Source organism: Syngnathoides biaculeatus, chromosome 9, assembly GCF_019802595.1.
Source record: "Syngnathoides biaculeatus isolate LvHL_M chromosome 9, ASM1980259v1, whole genome shotgun sequence".
NCBI classification, from domain to species: Eukaryota; Metazoa; Chordata; class Actinopteri; order Syngnathiformes; family Syngnathidae; genus Syngnathoides; species Syngnathoides biaculeatus.
Genome location: NC_084648.1, coordinates 1,979,443 through 2,000,724, shown reverse-complemented (window position 1 = coordinate 2,000,724; position 21,282 = coordinate 1,979,443). Strand labels below are relative to the sequence as shown.

Sequence of the window (21,282 nt, the reverse complement as noted above, 5' to 3'; positions counted from 1 at the left end):
CCTTACACTCAGACAGCATCAAATGAAATGATTAAAGTGGATCAGTTGTTCATGTGTTTTGTGCCATCACTCTCACTGGATAGTTGGAAAGTCCAAATAAAGGACTCGAACGATTAAAGGAGTAGACTTGGTTATGGTAAAAATGGAATGGTGGCGATGCCTCTTTTTGTGGGGTTATTTATGGCATGTCTTCATGTAAATAGCACAAAAGCTGACGCTATTAATAACGTACGTATGCTTTTCAGGTCTACTAAATGTTTTTTTAATACTTCCTTAAAAACACCTAGAACATATAGCTGTTAACTGAGCGTACAACATACTAGTAGGGAAGATACAAGTAAATAAGATATGGTTTGGCATTGTCAAGTACCCCACATTTTGATTTGATTTTGATTCTTTAGGTTCCGATTCAGTTTGATTTTGTTTCTTTACGCTTGCAATTCAATTCTTCTCTATTATTGGAATTGAATTAGATTCGATATTGATTCAGTAAGAGGTAAAAATACACAAATAGTACATTTTGAAATAGTTACGGTGGCACGGTGGCTCAGCTGGTAAAGCGTTGGCCACACACTGTGTGGAGTTTGCATGTTCTTCGCATGGCTGCGTGGGTTTTCTCCGGGCACTACGGTTTCTTTCCACATGCAACATTAATTGTACACTCTAAATTGCCCCTAGGTGTGATTGTGAGTGTGGCTGTTTGTCTCAATGTGCCCTGAGATTGCCTGGCAACCAGTTCAGGGTGTACCCTGCCTCCTGCCCTTTCCCAGCTGGGATAGGCTCCAGCACTTCCCTCGGCCCTAGTGATGATAAGTGGCAAAGAAAATGGATGGATGAAATAGTTACTTTATTTTAAGCGCATGTAAAATTAAATGTTAACTTCCTCTTGGGAATTGTAAAGCTTAAACAAACACTTGAAGCAATAAAAACTATTGAAATCTCTTTTTTGTCATCCAATACACCAATACAAACAAGAAACTTAAACGTACTCTGCAATTGCAGTACTGGAGCATGCATGACAGTAGCTTCATACGAAAAAAACATTGAGAGTGGTGATGGTCTCCAACAAGTCTGTCATAGCTGCTCATAACAATACTGTATGGCTAAATAAGCAAAACGTAGCTATCAATAGTAGAAGTAGGATTTAATAGATGGTGTTAGCTCTGTTTCGTATTAATGTGATGAGTCTCAACTCCCTGGCATGCACAGCTGCAACTATGTCACGTCATGCTTCTCCATCTATCTATTTCCCAAGCCGCTTATCCTCACAAGAGTCGCACGTCCATTTTGTGGGTGTGCTGGAGCCAATCCGTGGTGACTTGGGCGAGAGGCAAGGTACACCCTGGGCTGGACGCCAGCCAATGGCATAGCACATATAGATAAAAATTAGCAAGCAACCATTCAATAACATTTGTACCTAAGGATAATTTCGACACTTATATTAACCTGTAATGGGTATTTTTGGAATGTGGAAGGAAAAACCCACGCAAACACGGGAAGAACTTGAAAACTTCGTAGCCCAGATAGTGGCCCATGACCTCTGAACTGTGAGGCGTTTGTGCTTACCAGTCACCCACGTCACACTTATTTAAAGTTGATATATTGTCACAAGATGAAGCTGTTCATGGGACATATTGGTGAGCAGTGTTAAAAAAGGGTCTACAGCAGGCTCATGTCTCTATTGACTTATCCAGCTGTTAAATCACATCTGCAGCTATAATAATATAATAATAAATAATATAATGTTCCTGTTTCACAATCTATCGAGGAATATCATCTCAAAGACTGTCTTCAGCCAGGCTGGGAATGCAGAAGAGAATCAGTTCAATTCCCTTAACCTAAAAGATCAAAAAGATTTGAAATTTAGATTACAAGATGGAAAATAAGACTTCCTTGAAACCATGTTTTTTTTTTTAGATGCACGAGGTGTCAGTATTGAGCAACATCAGCCTCATTTGCATAAGACAACCTAAACTAATCAGTGCGATGGAAACACAAACCACATGGGCCATGGGAACCTTTTGCTAGCAGGAACTCAAAGTTCCTTGGCTTGTTTTTGGAAAATCCCCTATAGTTTGGATGCTTCCTGCTTCTTCTCAAAAACAAATCCCTCAAGAGGACTTTAATGGCGGGAGTTACAAAAAGCTGTGTACGTCAAAATCATGTTTTGTGGTGAAAAAACACATGGCCCATATTGGCTGACGTTTTTTCATTGATAACATACTAAAAATCATCCATTTCGTGACAGTAGCCCTTTAAGTTCAGTGTATGGTGAGAAAAGCCTTAGTTTCTCCAAATATGCAACAATACATCTGGGGTATAATTTTATTGATAATGTTGTGGTTGATCGTAATACAGTAATAATGAGCGAGGGTTTAGGTTCTTGTACTGTCCCTGTTTGTGTGTGCCTTTTGGGGATTTTCTGTTCCTGCTGTGCCTGTATGGATAGGTTTCCAATGACGTCACCACAGTCCATAGACCAATCGGATAAATTAACGACAGAAATAAAGTTCACGCTTCACCTGTCACCTGTGTTCTCTGACCTCTATGACACACAAGATGGCGTAACTGGAACCCTATCCATTGGACTTTGGTGGGAAGTGGAGTGCATGCGATGATATTGCCTGTTTTCATGTGTTTATCCAGTGTTTGTGTACCACTATTCATTGTTTTGTTTTCAATGGTAGTTTTCATTGCTCGTCATTTTTTATTTAGTCATTGCATTGAACTTGTGATTTTTGTCAACAAACACTAAGAAAGAAACGAAGGCTGTCATTGATTCGAATATTCAGTTGCTGTAATTCTTTAGTTCTGTGAATTTAGTTTTACAGTGAGCTTCAACTGGACTGTCAATAAACGACATTAAGCAAGCAACATTCACGCTTTCTCCTTGCTACAACTATGCTAGCACCTTAGCCAGCATTTGTGACGACATGGGGCCCTGCTTACTGTCAGCAATAGAATAAGCTGCTTGGATAAGAGCGGTAAAATCAAATACCGTGTTGCAGATCTCAAAGATTGGATCGGCACACCCCTTAATTGAAGTTGCTACAAACAAGTCACCAGATTGTTTTTTTTCCATTCCAGCCATCCACTTTCTGTGTCTTATCCTGTTCAGCATCAATGTAGCTCATATTCAGGACTGGGACATTTAGTGAGAAGTATGACCATTCACATTCACGCTATCACTGAGTGAGAGAGAACTGTGCTGCCTCCCTTGAAGTCAGCACTGTGAACTACTACACCATCAGTGACACTTTTGCCTATGTGACATATGTGCCTCTGAGATCCGTTCCTACAGTAGCGACTTAACTTGAATTTCGACTCAAGTCAGATTCCGGAATTAAAGTCAGAATTTACATCAAAATACTTTGTATAAAAAACAAATGCATTGAAATAAGAAAGATGATGTACTTAGCATTACTGCTGAGAGGTGGATGGGGAAGAAGAAGGGGAGGCTGCGCTTAGCTATTGCGAAGGGACCTGGTCCTCAATCCTCTCCATCTGAACAAGTATCAAAGAACCTTGTTTTGTGATCATTGTATCCGACATAGGAAAGGAGCCCTTCACATGCTCTAAAATACGGGCTTTGACTTTAATAATTGTCACCACGGTCGACTGACTGAAGCCTTGGTGGTGTTGGAGTCTCTCCTTTCTCCAATCTTTTTATGAGCTTGAGCTTCGTTTCCATGGTAATGAATTTTCTTTTGGCTGCAGAAGCATTGCTAAAAGACAGAGCTTTCTTTTTGGGTCGATAATTTCGAAAAAAAAAAAAAAAGGGCGAAAAATGCGAAGGTACTCCTGGCACACAAACACGGACAAGCATTAGCCAGACAAAATGGCGGACGGGGGACGGGCGTGTCTTGGGTCGAGACTGTCTTAACCCGAGGACTCCCTGTATCACAGCATTGGACATCAATACCATTTTAAGCTTTTATTTTGAATTTGCGCACTGAGTGCGGTGCCAGCACGAAATGAATCCTCGGCCCGTTCATTCCCCCCCTGGTGGCTAGCTGACTAGAATGCGAGCTGCAACAAATTAAGCACTTTTCATATGAAGCAGTGCCCACATTTAAACCTTAAAAAAAGGACGATAATCAGGCTCATTTAATCGCGGCATCTAAAATAGTGATCATGATTCAAATGTAATTAATTTTACAGGGCTAATTTTCAGTTGATGAACAGAATGCCTTTTCCTGGAATTGGTTGACAGCTATATTAAGCAAAGTCGATATGGGCTTTTGTAGTGCAAGAAAGTGAGGAGGACGTAGACGCACATTTCATTCCAGTATGCTTTTTAACCATTCAAGTGACTGACTGGCGACCAGTTCAGGGTGTAGTCTGCCTTTTGCCTGAAGTTGGCCGGGATTGACTCCAGCTCTCTTGTGACTCTTGTGAGGACAAGCAATTTGGAAAACGGATGGTTGGGAGCATTCAAAGTTGTTTTTTTTTCTCTCACCAGAAGCAGTGTGTGCCGACGATTATTTTCTGATCTTGTACTTTATGACTGTGGGACGGCCCGACACAGTTTCATTTACCAGAAACAGTGTCCAATGAGCACATCATAGCGGTTCCTTTTTTATTTTTTTCATTTTTCCTGCATGCATTGATGACATGGTCTTTGTGTGTGCGTGTGTGAGACTTTATTTGAGCGAGTGTGTTAAATCGCTGCACACAGCTGCCCTATGTGTTCCAGCTGGATACCAGACAACGCAGGCAGCAGCAGCTGGAAAAATGGACAAAATGTTCTGATGGGGAGTGTAGTGTGTTTGTGACCCAACCAGGCTGTTGAATTAAACATTAAGACGTTTAAGACCAAACGTCTTCAATCAGCGGCCTCCTTGCTCCTCCCCGTGAGGGATAGTCCTCTAGAACCAAATACAAAATCCGTTCCCTCGGAAATTCTGTGTGAATGACAGGCATACCAAAAATAGAAACAAACTGAGGTCTGTAATGCTCGCAGCATAATTTAGCTCTCCCCGGATACCATGCAAATGCACTTGGTCTTGTGAGGTTAATGAATTGCATCAGAGCAATGGGAATCCTTCTTCGCTATATCTTTTGCTATATCAAGCTTTCGGTTTATACTTTATCCATCCTTTTCGCTTGTCCTAACTGCGAGTGAGCCAGAACCTGTCCCATGTGAATTTGAGCATGAAATAGGTGTCTACACTGGACTTATTCGTTCCCAGTCATGGTGCGCAATGTGTTCAAATTGTGAGCCAGAAGTGGAAGCCACTACCTCTGCAACCTTCCGCAGCGGACCCCTGTTTATCCTGACCCACAGACAATAGGTAAAACTGTGTGACATTGAGACCCTTTTTTAAATGTCATTTAAGCCTTCCTCTGCCCATTAAACACATTCATGTTTAAAAACACACAAAACCTATTTAAATACACTTTTTAAAAACGAGGTACAGTGTGCTTATTTTTAACCTTTTTAGTTTTACAATAAAACTGACACAAAACAAAAAAATTGAACAGTCTCTGTAACCACCAAAGTGTTCACCCAAACTACATAGTATGGATAGTAAGGAAAGTCCACTATCTTAATTCTTCTACTTTTCCGTTTGGCTTGTCCCGTTAGGGGTCACCACAGCGTGTCACCTTTTCCATCTAAGCCCATCTCATGCATCTTCCTCTCTAACACCCGCTGTCCTCATGTCCTCCCTCACAACATCCATCAACCTTTTCTTTGGTCTTCCTCTCGTTCTTTTGCCTGGCAGCTCCATCCTCAGCACCCTTCTGCCAATATACTCACTCTCTTGCCTCTGAACATGTCCAAACCATCGAAGTCAGCTCTTTCGAACCTTGTCTCCAAAACATGCAACTTTGGCTGTGCCTCTAATTAGCTCATTTCTAGTCCACTAGCTTAATGCTAACAGATAATACTAAATGCCATAGATAGGCGAATGAAATTTAGCGCTGATGTTATGGTAATTATAAACCTTCGAATAACTGTTTTTTTTCATCGACACGGCGCAGCAAACAAACAGAGCATACGACAGAATTCACAGGTAAGACCATTAACTATTTGCAGTGAATATCACAACTGAAAAATTAATCAAAAATTGAAGTGATACTCATTGTCCTATTCAAAATAACAGTCCAACATATGAAAATTATTTGAACACTATCTGTTGAAGACAGGGTTATGTTTTGGCTTCTCCAAAAAAAAAAAAAAAAAAAAGTTGTAGCAAGGCTTTAAAGCCACTAGTGGCTAATATTTACTAGCTTATCTCCTGGTAGCATGCCACTTTGCAATGGAGCCATCCAACTTCATATTGGCTTGTTGTGTGAGGGCTTACAATACAATACATATACATCTACATAATATCAATATATAAAAAATATTTATACATTGGTCAGATGTTCTGTTAATATTGTAATTATCGTGACAGACTATTGCGCTTAATTAGGCTGTACATATTTCTTCCTCATTGATGCTTGACATGTTGCTGCACAATGTGATACTATCATGAAAAACCTCAACTTTAATTCAGACTTGTGTGTACAGTGGTACCTTGACTTACAAATTTAATTTGTTCCATGACCAAGAACTTCATTCAGTTTATTCAAATATCAAATGCAAATTCCCCATTGAAATTATTTGAAAGGCTATTAAGTTACATTATTAAGTCCTAGTACAACTGTATATTGTTAAAAGCCATGAAAATGATCTCCTAAAAGTACGACATACAGCGGTGACCCAAAAAAAAAACCTCTTTCAATTTGCTCTCTTTGTCTCCACAATTACTCATCCTGGGGATCTTATTCACACTAGGCTACTCTTCTCTTTCAACCTCTTCAACCTCATTCATTAAACGCCTTGAGGCAGAAAGAGCGTGGAAAAACAAGAAGGGCCTAAAAAAAGGGTGAGGCAGCAGAAGAGGGAAGGATGGATGAAAGCGACCACAGAGCAGTTTGTGCTCAGAGGGTTAGTGGAGCACTGGTCTCCACTCTCGGAGACTGTGACCACTCCACCACCCTGATGCAGTAAATCTGATCTTTTTTTTTTTTTTTGAGCAGACTTACTGCACAAATTCAAGACTGTGGCTTCTTTCCATTTTGTCTCTGTCATTTAACTCCCATTAATATAACTGTCAGAATTTTCCTCTCTTTCTGTGGACAAGTATCTTTTCCACTATTCATATTCTTTCCCGCACGTGTGCGCGTGGGTGTTTGTGTGTTTGTGTGTGTGTGTGTGTGTGTGTGTGTGTGTGTGTGTGTGTGGTGTGTGTGTGTGTGTGTGTGTGTGTGTGTGTGTGTGTGTGTGTGTGTGTCTCAACGCTCCCATCCACCAGCTCAGAATAAATAAGTGGCACCAGACAGGCCATATAAGGAGTGGTTAGATCACTGGCCACACCGTTAGTAAAACAGAACCATATGTGTGCTTTGGGTTTTTGTGAGCAGCACTATAGCCTTTGCCGTGTGTGCGCGCGTGTAATCGAAACCACGTGTTTCCAAAGGTAGCTGCGAGAACAGGAGCTTCTTGCTAACAGACACGGTGAAGGTCACGTTATATGGTCGTGACGAGCACGCTCTCTTGCTTCTTTATGTCTGTTCCGCTAACAGGAGGTGAGAATCGCCTCCTTACATGGGTCAGACTTGAATGCACACACCTGGTGTGGTGCGGGTTACATAAGGCGAGGCGTTAGGCTAATGTGCAAACTATCAGCTCGTAGATCAAGCGTCTTTGTGCTCCCTTGTTTTATCTCCTGATGACTTTAGCAGAGGAGAAGGCTCTCTTGCTCTCCATCTTTCTTACACAGCTTGTCTGGAATGTACAGATGTTTCCTTTTGGGAATGGGCGTCCTGCTCCGTTCACACACACTAGAAAGAGAGTGAGCGAGGGGTGCGTTCCCATACACTCAAATTCACGTTTTTTTTTAATACCCCTTGATGTGATATCATGTCTACTGTGCACATAATGAGGATGGAACATGTCAGGCCAAATGCTCACATTATTAGTTAATCATTTCACTTGAAGCCAGCAGCAACTTGTTGGGTTACAATCACAGCGTTTGTCCTCTCACAAAGTGGAACTCCTTGTTTTTATCTATTCTTTTCCCTTTTGTTTTCCCATCATCACGTGCAGATCGCGGTTTGCTGTGAAGCCCCAAACAAGCTGATGTCACTGGCCTGTGTTCCACATTGGCCCTCCTTGTTTGGGTTGGCAAAAGTCTCCCATTTGGCTCCTCTCACTTCCTTTGTCATGATTAATCCAACACCAAAACATCAGCTCGAGTTAGTGCAATGACAGTGTCGTACAATGTGGGGAAGCGCAAGGACTGTAACTCAAGGCACAGATTTTTTTTAAGGTGTGAAGTGCAACTGTTGTCTGTCTCCATGTGCCTGCGATTGGCTGGCAACCAGTTCAGGCCTGCCCGATAATAGCTAGGATAGGCTCCAGCACTCCTGCAACCCATGTGAGGATAAGAGACTCAGAAAATGGATGGATGGAATGATGGATGGATGGATGGATGGATAGATGTGGGAACCCTAATTATCACTTTATTCATATTATATAATTGCCTCAGAATTGGGCTATTATTCAATTTTATAACTAGATTTGAGAAGAAGTGAAAAAAAAATTGTAGCAAGCTTTCGTTAGTCAAGAGTTTGACACGTGTGCATTAAACTATTTGGACTGATTTGAGTGTGATGTGACAAAACAGACGACACCTTGACTCGGCTGGAAAGCGTTGGCCTCACAGTCCTGAGGTCCAGGGTTCAATCCTTGACCCGCCTGTGTTGAGTTTGCATCTTCTCCCTGTGCCTGCGTGAGTTCCCGCCGGGCACTCCAGTTTCCTCCCACATCCCACAAACATACAACATTATTTGGACACTCTAAATTGCCCCGAGGTGTGATTGTGAGTGCGGCTGTTTGTCTCGATGTGCACCGTGATTGGCTGGCAACCGGTTCAGAGTGTACCCTGCCTCCTGCCCGTTGACAGCTGGGATAGGCTCAAGCACTTCCGCGACCCTCCTGAGGATAAGTGGCTCAGAAAATGGATGGATGGATGGATGTGACAAAACATAACGTATGTTGCGGAATTCACTCCAAGCGTACCTTGGTGTTGGAGTGTGCCGTTTGGTTTTTCGGGGTGCTACACAGCTACACAACACTCCCGCCACTCTGACTGAGGAGACAGAGAAGCCGCAGTGTCAGGCAGTATATGGGGGAAATGCTCAATAAGGCAGACATACTGACGTGTCCCTGCCAATGGCCAGCAAACTAATCGACAAACCACACAAGAGTTCACGCTTAAACCAGGTCACACACTCATCTTAACTCATATTGTGTATAAAATATTTTTAAAATATATTTTGATGGAAGAGGACTTTTAAACTCCAAATTTAGTCAGAGTAGAAATAATTTTGGGCTTAATGTAGAGTGAGGGGGCTGCTCACAGTCATAATCAGTCAGGTGTTTGGCCACATTGCTCAAGGACCAGCCTGAAAGCAAAAACTTATGCATGTCTTCTATAGAGCAATAGTTCCTTCTCTCGCCTTTTTTTCTAATATCCAGGAACTGCAATCCTTATTCTCATTTCGAAAAGGGCATGTGTACTGCATAGAAAGTCGTGAGTATGTCTCCATGTTTTATATCTATGTGTCTATGTATGTACTGTATGTATATGTGACTGGCCTTTTAGTGAATTTCCTGGGGTTTTTTTCCACAGAGATCTTTCGAGGAATCAGATCTCCTCCCTTGATACAAGTCTGCTAAATCGACTCCCTGGCCTTCGAGAGCTGTGAGTACACACAACACGTTTGTGTCAATTACGTCGTTTGCGCACTAATTAGTTAATCACGTAGCTCTCCGCCTTGCAGATATCTACAAGGTAACAGAATTGTTATTCTGCCTAGAGGAGTATTCTGCTGTGGCCCTTTGTCGATCCTGTGAGTACGATGTCAATCCATTATTGTAGGCAACGTTAAGGTCAAGATTAAATGAATAAATGGGCAACAGGAGATAGAGGTTTGAATTTGTTTAATAGGAAGGACTCAGTTGAACTAGGGTCTGTGGACTGGCTCTGGGCCGGACAGAAAGAAAATAGATTAAACAATCAATCAATAAAAAGTATTTGATTGATTATCAGAGTCTGAACCATTGGTTCATCAAAGTTTCATTTGAGATATCCGGGGCAACCACTTGTGCCTCGGGCCAAATTTTAGGACAGAAGAAGAAGATGCAACTTCTAAGAAGAAGAGAGCTGTTTTTAAGAGACAGTATCAGCACTTGTACTGTACTTTGGTATGGTTTGTCACAAACAGGCTCCGCGTAATATGTTGCAACAGGTTCAGCACTGGAGCACTCAAGGCATCAGAACTGCTTCGGCACACGGGCCTCAAAAACAGGGCCTTAAAAGACGAGTCTTTGACATTTTTTGAAAGAAAAAACGGTCACGTCACAGAAGAGAAAAAGGCCCAGTGCGCCCAATAATTACTGCAACTGTATTCAGCGGAATAGTAAATTGTGTATTTTACAATTTGTTTTTATTTTGTTTTATGCCTGTCCGTCAAAATGTGTCTTTGCTTGGAACTGGTCCATGGTGTATAAAAAAAAAAAAAAGGTTGGGAACCATTGCCCTATAATGTGTTGGACCAGAAAGCGTTTGTTCACTAATAATAAACCACATTTACACACACACACACACACACACACACACACACACTAATCAAACCATGGTTAAGTTAAATTACAGCTTACCGCTCCAGGCTAACTGCACCCCCTTCCCTCCTCCATCTGTGCATCCATCTCTTCTTCCATCCATTAGCTTATTTCTTCCACCAATTTAAAAATGTTTGTGTGAATGTGTGTGATGAGAGAGGAGTCTAGTCGTTTCCATCAGCTCCTTCCAAAACCACCACAACAACGGCCCCATTATGTTGCTTGCTGGGCTAAATGGTGGAAAGGAGGAGGTTGCGCAGCTTAAGCGTGGAAGGCAAAGAGGAGAGAAATAAATGTTTGCCGGAGTAATAGAATGGAGTTAGTTGTTGTTAGTAGAACATACATACACGTAATTAAAACCATGTTGTCCAGCAGTACAGCATGAGCTATTCGGCATTTAATTGCCATTATTTCACGACTGTAGCCAGTAGCGTGCAAAGCTCTGGTGCTGCATGGGGTGCAGAACCAAACGTCGACAGGGGAAGGGGGGTGTGAAAACCATTGGTCAATGACGGTTGGGGGGGAGGGGGTCCAGCTTGAATATTCTCACTCTCAAAAATGAATCTTTTTTAATGAGGGGTGAGGAGGAAACTGTTTGGATCCCTTTGTCCCCCACGCCCCACCCCCGTCTCTTTTGCACACCTCTGCTTGTAACCCATCAAAGGAAAATCAACGGCAACGGTTGCATTTGTAGTTGTCTACCGAACATTTTTTTCCCCTCTGAAAATGACCTTTTTTTAACGCTTTGGCTCCATCTGAAGAAACAGGATAGGTTGTTTAAATGATGAATTATGTTCGTACTGTGTACTTTTTTCCCCTGCTCTTGTACTGTCACGATTGCCTGATACCATTTCAAATTAACTACCACGTTTTCTCATTCTACCAAAAACATATCGCCAGCCAAGCCACCCACTCAGCAAGGTCCCGCTCAACCTTGGTGGTAGCGGAGCACATAATTTGATGTGATGTGCCGGATCTGGACCAAGGATTTTGTGTATGATACCTGTGTGGTAGAGAATTCTCAGTGATACAACATCCCTTTCCACTAACTGTAGGAGTAAACGCTTTTCTTATTTTTTCTGTTTATTAGGCATACAGTCAGGACACCTGTGCTGTTTAATAGAATACGAGCAGAACAAAAAAGACTAATGTGTCAGGTTGTCAGACAAAAGAAAGAAGCTTCCGCTCTCCAACCTGGATAGAACAAAGATCGCTCACACCTATATCTGATCCACTATTTACTTTTATGTCATGTGAAGCGACTGTTAAAAAAAGTTTCAAAATCCACATTGAGCAAAATAGCCTCACGTGAATTGTTGCACAGTACGCAAGATTCCGCAACCAGTTCTCATGAGGACTGAGGGCAAAACTCAGTTTGAATTGCAGATGAACTGTGCTCCAATGTCGCAGACGTGACAGCCAATCAAAAATGCCATGTCGTATCAGGTAGGCTTTCACGACAAATATTGGATTTCCTTGGCTTGTACCGAGCGAGATCCAGCCAACCATCGCCAAGCCGTGGTAATACAGTATAGTTAGGATGGCGCGAGCTGCAGAGAAAATGGTGTTTGCTCTGTAGATCTTTATAACTGCGGTAAAGGAAAGCCCTGCGAGCTATCAAACTCAGAGACTGTGGCAACATCGTTAAAACGTCAGTGCTTGGAGTTGTGTGTGTGTGTGCACTTCCCACTTAACACACACAATCACGCACGGGAAAGTTAACTGTTTATAAACCATAGGCACAGTGGCAAACAATCAATATTCAGGCACTAGTTCACTTCAACAAACTCATTTTCACTGTCATTTGATTGACATTTTATGTCTCACGGCACAGGGCCTTATTTATCGTTGCTACAAAACTTATTGAGAGATCATAACATTCATACAGTAAATAAAAATAGACTTAAGAAAAGTGGTATTTAAATGTATGACATCTGATTTAAAAACTGTGACAAAGCCCAAATGCTTTTCAGTACATAATGTATTTTTTTTATTATTCTTCATTCAAATTTTGGGTGCTTTAAAACATTTTTTCGGCCTCTTCGGTGGGTTAACGAATTTATACCAATCTGCAAAATGTTTAATATTTGTTGAAGTGCAGTTTTTGAAAACGGAGCCAGAGTCTGATTTATTTATATTTTTTATTTATTCAAGATGTTTTATTTGTTTACGACACAGTGGACAACTGATTAGCAGTTCTGAGGACCAGAGTTCAAATCCTGGCCCCGCCTGTGTGGAGTTTGCAATTTCTCCCCGTGGCTGTTTGGGTTTTCTCCAGCTACTCCAGTTTCCTCCCAGATCCCAAAAACATGCGTGGTAGGTTAATTCGAAGACTCTAAATTGCCCGTAGGTGCTCGTACAGAGAATTACTGTATCATTTCCAGTCTTCAAATTATCCTACCACGTATGTGTTAGGGATGTGGGAGGAAACCAGAGCAGCCGGAGAAAACCCAAACAGGCACAGGGAGAACATGCAAACTCCACACAGCCAAGGCCTGGATTTGAACCCAGGTCCTCAAAACTGTGATGCAGATGTGCTAACCAGTTGATCAGCGTGCTGCCCAAGTTTTTTACAATTATATGTATTTTTACAACATTTTTTTTATAATTTCATACTGACTTTTGACTAAGAAGCAAAGCATGGCGTCTCTGTCACCAAATGCTACGTACAATCCAGCCAATAATTGGAGGGTTATTGCACACATCCTACCAAATTTCTCACATTCTCTCCTTTATTTTTCACCCGTTTCCTCTCTTTGTGTTATTGTAATATACTACAGGAGTCAGGTCATGCCTTTTTTTTTTTTTTTTTTTTTTTTTTGCAGTTCATTAAAAAACATTACAGTAGTGGATACATTAGGGTTCAAAACGTTGTTTTCTGATGAAGAAGACCACGGGTTGCAGGTTTCTCATTGCAATATTTGTTTTTGTGAGTGTCGCGTTTGTCTTTATCACTGGTTATTGACCAGTTCTGAGACATGCACAATATTGTAGTTCTTTTACACTCATCCTCATTGAACAAGGATATTTTTGTTCCTGATGTCCACATTAATTGTCTCCTTTGTTTCCATCAGTGATTTGAGCAACAACCAAATCACCAAGATAGAAGAAAGAATATGTGACAACCTGTGTAATTTGACTCAAATGTAAGTATGTTATACTGCCTGATTTCGATTTAAAGTGTTTCCCCCAGAAATGCACACACAAACAGAATTACTTAATTTCTTTCCTCTTAGAACAGTAACTTCTTTTCTGCAAGATACTTGTTCACTGCAAAAGTACTCGAATGAAGTGCGTGAATTGGAGGAGGAGCACATAGAGACAAGCAACCATTCACACTCACATTCACACGTCTGGGCAATTTCGAGTCTTTCTTCAATTCCTCCCACATTTTGCGACCGTGAGGGGATGCCAGAGAGAGAACCCATGCAAGCACTAAGAGAACATGTGAAAGAAGAGGAATGCATTCATTTCCTGTTTGTGCTACCCTCAACTAGTAACATGAGCTAACTAAATTACATTATACTTGTTAAAATGATATCATCATCACATTGTATCGATGTTTTTTCATGGTCATACACACATTTATCGATACGGGTTAACAGATAATTCAGCCAAGGAATTTTGATTGGTGGGTTGCAGTCGGACTTGGTTCAGGGAAATAAGATCTTTATCAATTTGAAGATTTTCATTATGCATGTTCGTAAAGTGTATAAGTACATTTTTGATTTATAAAAGCTAAGAATGATAAAACACTGCATACGTTGTTAAAATACATGGCAGGGAATAGGTGTAGCACACCAGAGTCATTCATTGTTGATACAGTTCGTGAAATTAGCATCAGAGTCGAAAGAAAATAGGAGACATGCCAATCGGAGTAGAACACAAGCAACTATGTTTGTGTCATTGTGTGTGCCAATTGATCAATTTGTATCACATTTGCACATGCAGAATCACAAAAATATATATACTTCATCAATCAGATTATTGTAGGGATGAGAAAATATCCCAAAACCATGGACAAATAAGGAAATGCGAAGACTCCTATCCCATTTCCTGCTCGTTGAGTGATAACATCGGACTCTACGAAGACAGCTGCAGGGCAGGTCATGTGCACTTGAACAGAACATGGGCAAAAGTGAGAAATGTCCTTTTCTCTGTTATTTAGGACAGTCAACTCATCTGTTACATCTCTGTCTTACGTTACCATCGTTAAAGATATTATTTATTTATAAACGACTAGTTCCAATATGTTCTGCATCTTGGGTAAAAGATGTGGTTGATGTTTTTTTAAAAGCTGAGGCAACATGTTGATGAATGACAGTTTTGTGGACATGCAGGGTTAGTCAATGAGGCCCACTGTCTTTTTTTCCATGCAGTGACCTAAGCAGTAACCCCTTTGAGTGCGACTGTAAGCTCTTCCACTTGGTCAACTGGCTTCAAGAGAAAGGGGTGCGAGTTCACCGGCCCGATGCCATGCTCTGCAACCAGCCCCCTGAGCTCCGCCACCAACCTCTGCTAAATGTCAGAGTGCTCACCTGCGGTATGACACTGACACTCCAATGCAAGAGCCATCTATCCATTTGCTTAGCCGGTTACCCTCACGAGGGTCGCGGGAGTGCTGGAGCCTATCCCAGCTGTCAATGGGCCGGAGGCAGTCTACACCCTGATGTGGTTGCCAGCCTATCACAGGGCACATAGAGACAAACAGCCGCAATCACAGTCACACCTCGGGCCAATTTATAGTCTCCAATTAATGTTGCCTGTTTTTGAGATGCGGAAGGAAACCGGAGTGTCCGAAAACCCAGACAGGCACGGACGGGGAGAACATACTTCACATAGGCGGGTCCGGAATTGAACCAAAGACCTCAGTGAGCCCAATGCTTTCCAGCAGATCCACCGTTCCGCCCAATACAAGATCCAGAACTTCCAAAGCTGATGCTCCTCAGGCCCAACTAACTTCACGGAAGGATTTAACTTCATTCGCACATTTATCTACTGATATCAAATTTCTCTCATCAAAACCTGCAGCGGTTGAATCGAAGCCAAATGGACTTCTTGGATGTTGAATGTGATGACTCCCCAGGTGTTACTCCCACTAGTTCAAACTAACTACAGCATTCCTCCACTGAATCGTAGTTCACACCCTCCTGTTTTGCAGATTTCTTTGAAGTGCTCGATTTTTGGGGGGGTTTTGCAGAATACCCAAGTACTGTAATGCCCTCATATGTAATAAGAGAGCAACAATTGCCAATGTACATCCATCCATCCATTGTCTGAGCCACTTATCCTCACAAGGGTTGCAGGAGTACTGGAGCCCATCCCGCCTATCTTCGGGCAGGAGGCGGGGTACACCCTGAACTAGTTGCCAGCCAATCGCAGACTCGGAGAACAGGCAAACACAATCATTACATTCTCATGGGAGCTACTATCGGACACAGTTCACACCAGACACTGACGTACACTAATATGGTCTCTGGATAATGCATATTTCCTCTGTTGGGGTTGGATATGAAATGTATCTCTATGAAAAAGAGCCCATCACTGTCATTTTAAGTTTGGTTAGTTTAACTTGATGACATTTTTTGACTAAAGGTGAAGCATCTTCTATACAATGCTATGTTTTCCAGTACACGTGCCTTCAATTCAACATCCGAGATGATCATGTCAGAATCTACAGTACGACAGACGATCAAGAAAATATTACCTTTACCTTTCATTTGTAATATTATGTTAGTATGAAGGACCACACAAAATGTAGGCGCTTTAGCAGAGGAAGAGAGCTGTGGAATGGCAATCACAAATGTTATGTCAAGCAATCTTGAACTCACTTAGTGTTGATTTAAGCAAAAAAAAAAAAAAAAAAGTCTTGGATCGATCTATCTTTTTTTTTCTGAGTCTGAATCAAAGTAGAATTGGTTCTTCCTTGTTTCAAGGAAGTCCATTTTTGCATTGGTGAAAGGCTTCTTTGCTACAGGTCAAGAGAGACCATATTGAACGCAGGTCAAAATCTGAAATCACTCGTCCTTTTGCAGGTCTCAATTATGCCGCTTGTCTTGAGGACAGCAGCAGTGGAGGAGGGGGGCCGAGCGAGCTCGTCATCTTCTCGTCCTCCACGCCGGGCAACTTCACACGTGAACAGTGTAACAGCATTTGCTTTGCTGCATCGCATCGCTATGGTGGCCTGGGGGCAAGGCAGCAGTGTCTTTGCAGTACAAACTCTGAGCCCAACTTCATCAGTGAATCTCAGTGTTCTGCTGCTTGTACCAACCCCAGTGTGATGAAGGTACGCGCCGACATGAACAAATGTCTCTGGTCTCTCTTGGTTGCTCCCGTTTCGTATGTACCATATACCATGTTCCCTTTCCTGTACTTTATGATATACACTCGGGGGATTTTACTTGGTACACCTGGACAATGTTTTTTAGGATCACAACGAGTATCCTTTTAATTTCAAAACATTTCTCTTGTCCCAGCCAGTTGTACTGAGCGATTAATCTATGTATATTAGTAATGGGACTGTTTGTTTAATCATCAGATTGTAAATTCATCGCGGAGGGCCCAGTGCGCTGGCCCTCGATGATAGTCATCATTATTCCCTCCTCTAATTGGTTTGTCAGAGCAAAACTTGTTCAGGCCAACTTGAACTATTGAAACACGTCTGTAGCAATCTGATACGGGTAGCTGTGATGAGCAAGATGTATTTTAATTCTATATTCTATGTTTTTGTCATTTCTGAAGTGCTCCAGATCAGTGGTCCCCAACATCTGAGCTGCATGCCATTTGCTGGTCCATGAAAAATAGGTACTTGCATGAACCAGTCCATGGCAGAAGAAAGGTTGGGGACCACTGCTCCTGATGATGTACATGGCATGGTTCCATACTGTTTGATTCCATATTTGTATAGTATTAATGGTTTCTATAATTATGAGGTGATACTTGTGATATTACAAGGTGGATCCAGCTGGTAAGTCCCTACTGAGGCCCCAAGTCCCAAATCCACAGCCCACTACTTGTTTGAAGTGTTTTTTTGATTGTTTGCTTACTTCTTCTTTAAGTATAGCTACCTTGGTACGTTTTATATAGTCTTATATTAGATCTCATTGAGAACTGTTGCCACTGCAACTGTAGACATCATATCCTTCCTTGTCCAAGTTCCTTGAGAGGAACCTCCTACCTACCAAAAAGTCCAACCAATGTTTTTGACATGAGAACAAATTTCATACAACTACTTTTTATTTATAATTGTAAGAAAAAAAAGTGTTTTAGGTGTAAACCATAGCATTTTAATTATAGTACTCTTTCTCTCTCCTGTCTCTACTCTGGTTCCTCATATGGGTCACAGGAATGCGGGTGGACTCTAGCCCAAGATGTATTTGCAGTAGACTTCTCAATCTCACTGAAGCCCCTCCTCCTGCAAAGCATTCACAACAGCATCAGTTTTTCAGTCGTGTCCTCCGTCATGCCAGTCACGCTGTCCTGGGAGTTTGGTGACCTTTCACCTCGTGTTAACACTTCCGCAACAGAAGTCACCACGGCGATGCACAAATACGGACTTCCAGGACAGTATGGTGTCAATGTGATAGCTTGGGCTGGACACAAGGAGGTGAGAGGGACACAACTCAGATTTCTTTTTGTCTTGTGGAGAAAGTTCATATTCATCATCTGACTGATTGTGGATTTAATATTTTTAGGTGTCTGCATGTGGAGAAGTGACTGTGGCATTCCCCCCTAAACTGGAGCTGCACTGCCCACTTCTTTCTGTGGTCAACGGAAGCCTGGAAATCACACTTGTCAGCTGGGGATCTCTTGACCTAAGTGTCGACTGGCAGATTACAAAAGACGATGTGCAGGTTACTAAAGGTGTGGGGAAAAAAAAAAAAACAAACATCCATACATGCAAATCAGTCGCCTTGTGGTAAAATTCGTTGCTTTGAACTCAAAATAGGCGATTTACGTGAATCGTATCGATCAGGGGTGCCCATACTTTTTTGCCCCAAAGTCTACATTACAAGCACCCAGCCTCTTGCGAACTACTGACAGGGGGGTGGGTGGGTACTGAGTGCGCATCACAGCGACTACCGTGGAGAAAGCAAGAGACAGACTGTAAATAGGAAGCCCGCCTTTATCTACACATGCGTAGTGACACGCGTCAAAAGACCACGGTGAAATAACTGGATAGAGTGTAGGCCTAAGTTCTGCGGAACGGGGTTCGAATCCCGACCAAATATAAATGGGGCTATTAATGCTCTAACAGGGCATTGAAATTCAGACAGCTATGGGCGATGACACAAGCCCCACCCTTTGACATCTCCCTTACCTAATTGTTCTGTAAGGAATGAAGTGGCTAAAAGTTGTTCAGAACATTTATCATAGTCACCCTCTTCACTAGGAGTATTCTTCAAAGTTCTTGCCCTTTTCCAAACAGTTTCTTTCACCTCTTTCCTAAAAAATGAAACGAATATACATAGTACCTTTCAAAACTATTGGACACAGTTAACTTATCTAAAGATCCATATGAAACAAGGGATTTCATTTATTCCCCCAGGCATACATATGGATTATATACATTTATATCAGATGTTAAGTTTGCTTTCAACATTTTCAGTTTGAACATAAGTTTTAGTACTTGTAATAGACAGGTACTCAAAGTTTTGTAGTGCGGGTGTGTCCTAAGTGTAACAAAAGATTTACATTTGGCACAAGCTCCGTAGTCCTCATTGATGTTACACACGATGGCAACAGCCACATCATATATGGGTGACAGACTGGATGCAGCAAAGAAGTAAATATTAATTAAGTCTTTTTTCCCATGTCTTTAGTCAATCTACTCTACGTTCTAAAACGATTAGTCATCGAGAAAAAAAACCCCACAGTAAATCATTACAAGCATAGGCTCTTTTTCATTACTGGACTATAGATGTATGTGTGTATGATACCTGGAAATAAAAGTTGAAATATTCTCATTTCTTTTTTTTTTTCTTTTTTCTCTGCCAGCCTCTCCTCACTGTCCAAAAGATGGGGTCTACCATATCGAGTCTTCATGCTGTTTTGAGATTGTTCTGGGGGAGATGAGCTGGACCGATGCGCATCAACAATGTTTAGAACGTGGCGGGGATCTGGCAATAGTCAGAGGTGACACGCTGCGCAACCTGCTAGCTCATAAAGTCACACAGTAAGTTTTTCGGTCTAGATTAAGTGTTCAGGCGGCAGTGTCTTGAGAAGCTCTTTTTACATGGGATTTGGTGTTGTTATTGGTGTTCATCAGACTGACACAAAGTGACCTTGTTCAAAATGTTCTCAAGATGGACCACTCATTAGAAATGAGTATAAACATACAAAACAATTACTTTTGCAATGCGTTTTAAAATCCAATTTTTACTGACGGTATACTACACTTAATATGTGCGGTGTGGACGGCACAGTGGTGCAGCTGGACAATGTTGACCTCACAGTTCTGAGGACCTGGGTTCAATCCCGGCCCGCCCTGTGTGGAGTTTGCATGTTCTCCCCGTGCCTGCGTGGGTTTCCTCCGGGCACTCCTGTTTCCTTACACATCCCAAAAACATGTGACTTTAATTGGACACTCTAAATTCCCCATAGGTGTGATTGTGAGTGCGACTGTTGTCTGTCTCCCTGCGCACCGCGATTGGCTGGCAACCAGTTCAGGGTGTACCCCACCTCCTGCCCGTTGACAGCTGCGATAAACTTCAGCATTCCCGCGATTTTTGTGAGGATAAGCGGCTAAGAAAATGGACGGAAGGAAGAAGAAACAATTTATACACACAAACACATTAGTTTGTACCTGGTACTGAATGTGTTTGAATTGTGGTTTACATTATATGAGGTGATTTATACCAGGTGAGCTATATTGTATGCTGGATTCATCTTGTTACAATTGAGACTATAAATTTGGTGTTTAGCTTTAAAGGTCAAGACCACCACATCTGGAAAAGCACAGCTGCATGGTAACTTCGACACCCTACGAGGAAGAGCTCTTAAGTGTGTTTGTGTGTGTGTGTGTGTGTGTGTGTGTGTGTGTATCTGTGTGCATGGAGATTGTTGTAGACTGAAGTGGACGAAAGGAAAAAGCTGCTGTAATGCCGATTTTCCCCACCCAGTCTCCTCCTCTGTCATGCCGCCCCCTTGCTTACATAAGGAACTTTTTTCTGTCCTTCATATTTGTTTTTTTCTTTTGAGACTGTTTTGCATTTTCTGTGCTTTTATTTGAACCTCTTTCAGACATCATTTTCACACATGTGAAAAGTGAGCAAAATACCTGGAAGAAAGTACAAGAAATGACAGAGTTGGGGGAAAAAAAACTCAAATCTATACCATCAAAACTCCAAACAAAATGTATAAAAACATTTTTGCTCTGACTTCGATGGTTTCTTTTTGCGTTGAAGAGCATTTTGTGTTCTGTTCCATAGTTAAATGGATTGATCAAAAAGATCACTTAGTGAAGCTGTAATGTAAAAATGCAATTAATGTATCCAAATAACAATGACATGTCCCCCTGGACTCCAATTGAAGCACACTGTCAAGCTGTGCCCACAACCCTGCCACCACGTGGATTCAAATTTCATATGAAATAAGTGACCACA

The 21,282-nt window shown here is 41.8% G+C and overlaps 1 protein-coding gene across 2 annotated transcripts in view; it reads left to right on the top strand.

The window, feature by feature from the left end:
• The window catches only part of pkd1a (polycystic kidney disease 1a), a 66,295-nt gene that overhangs the window by 1,744 nt on the left and 43,269 nt on the right, over positions 1-21,282 (top strand). For both annotated transcript variants that reach the window (XM_061831164.1, XM_061831163.1), the window contains exons 2-9: positions 9,687-9,758; positions 9,838-9,906; positions 13,753-13,824; positions 15,058-15,221; positions 16,714-16,964; positions 18,024-18,284; positions 18,373-18,541; positions 19,676-19,853. In XM_061831164.1, the coding sequence (XP_061687148.1) occupies positions 9,687-9,758; positions 9,838-9,906; positions 13,753-13,824; positions 15,058-15,221; positions 16,714-16,964; positions 18,024-18,284; positions 18,373-18,541; positions 19,676-19,853 (1,236 nt within the window). The remainder of the gene's footprint in view (positions 1-9,686; positions 9,759-9,837; positions 9,907-13,752; positions 13,825-15,057; positions 15,222-16,713; positions 16,965-18,023; positions 18,285-18,372; positions 18,542-19,675; positions 19,854-21,282) is intronic.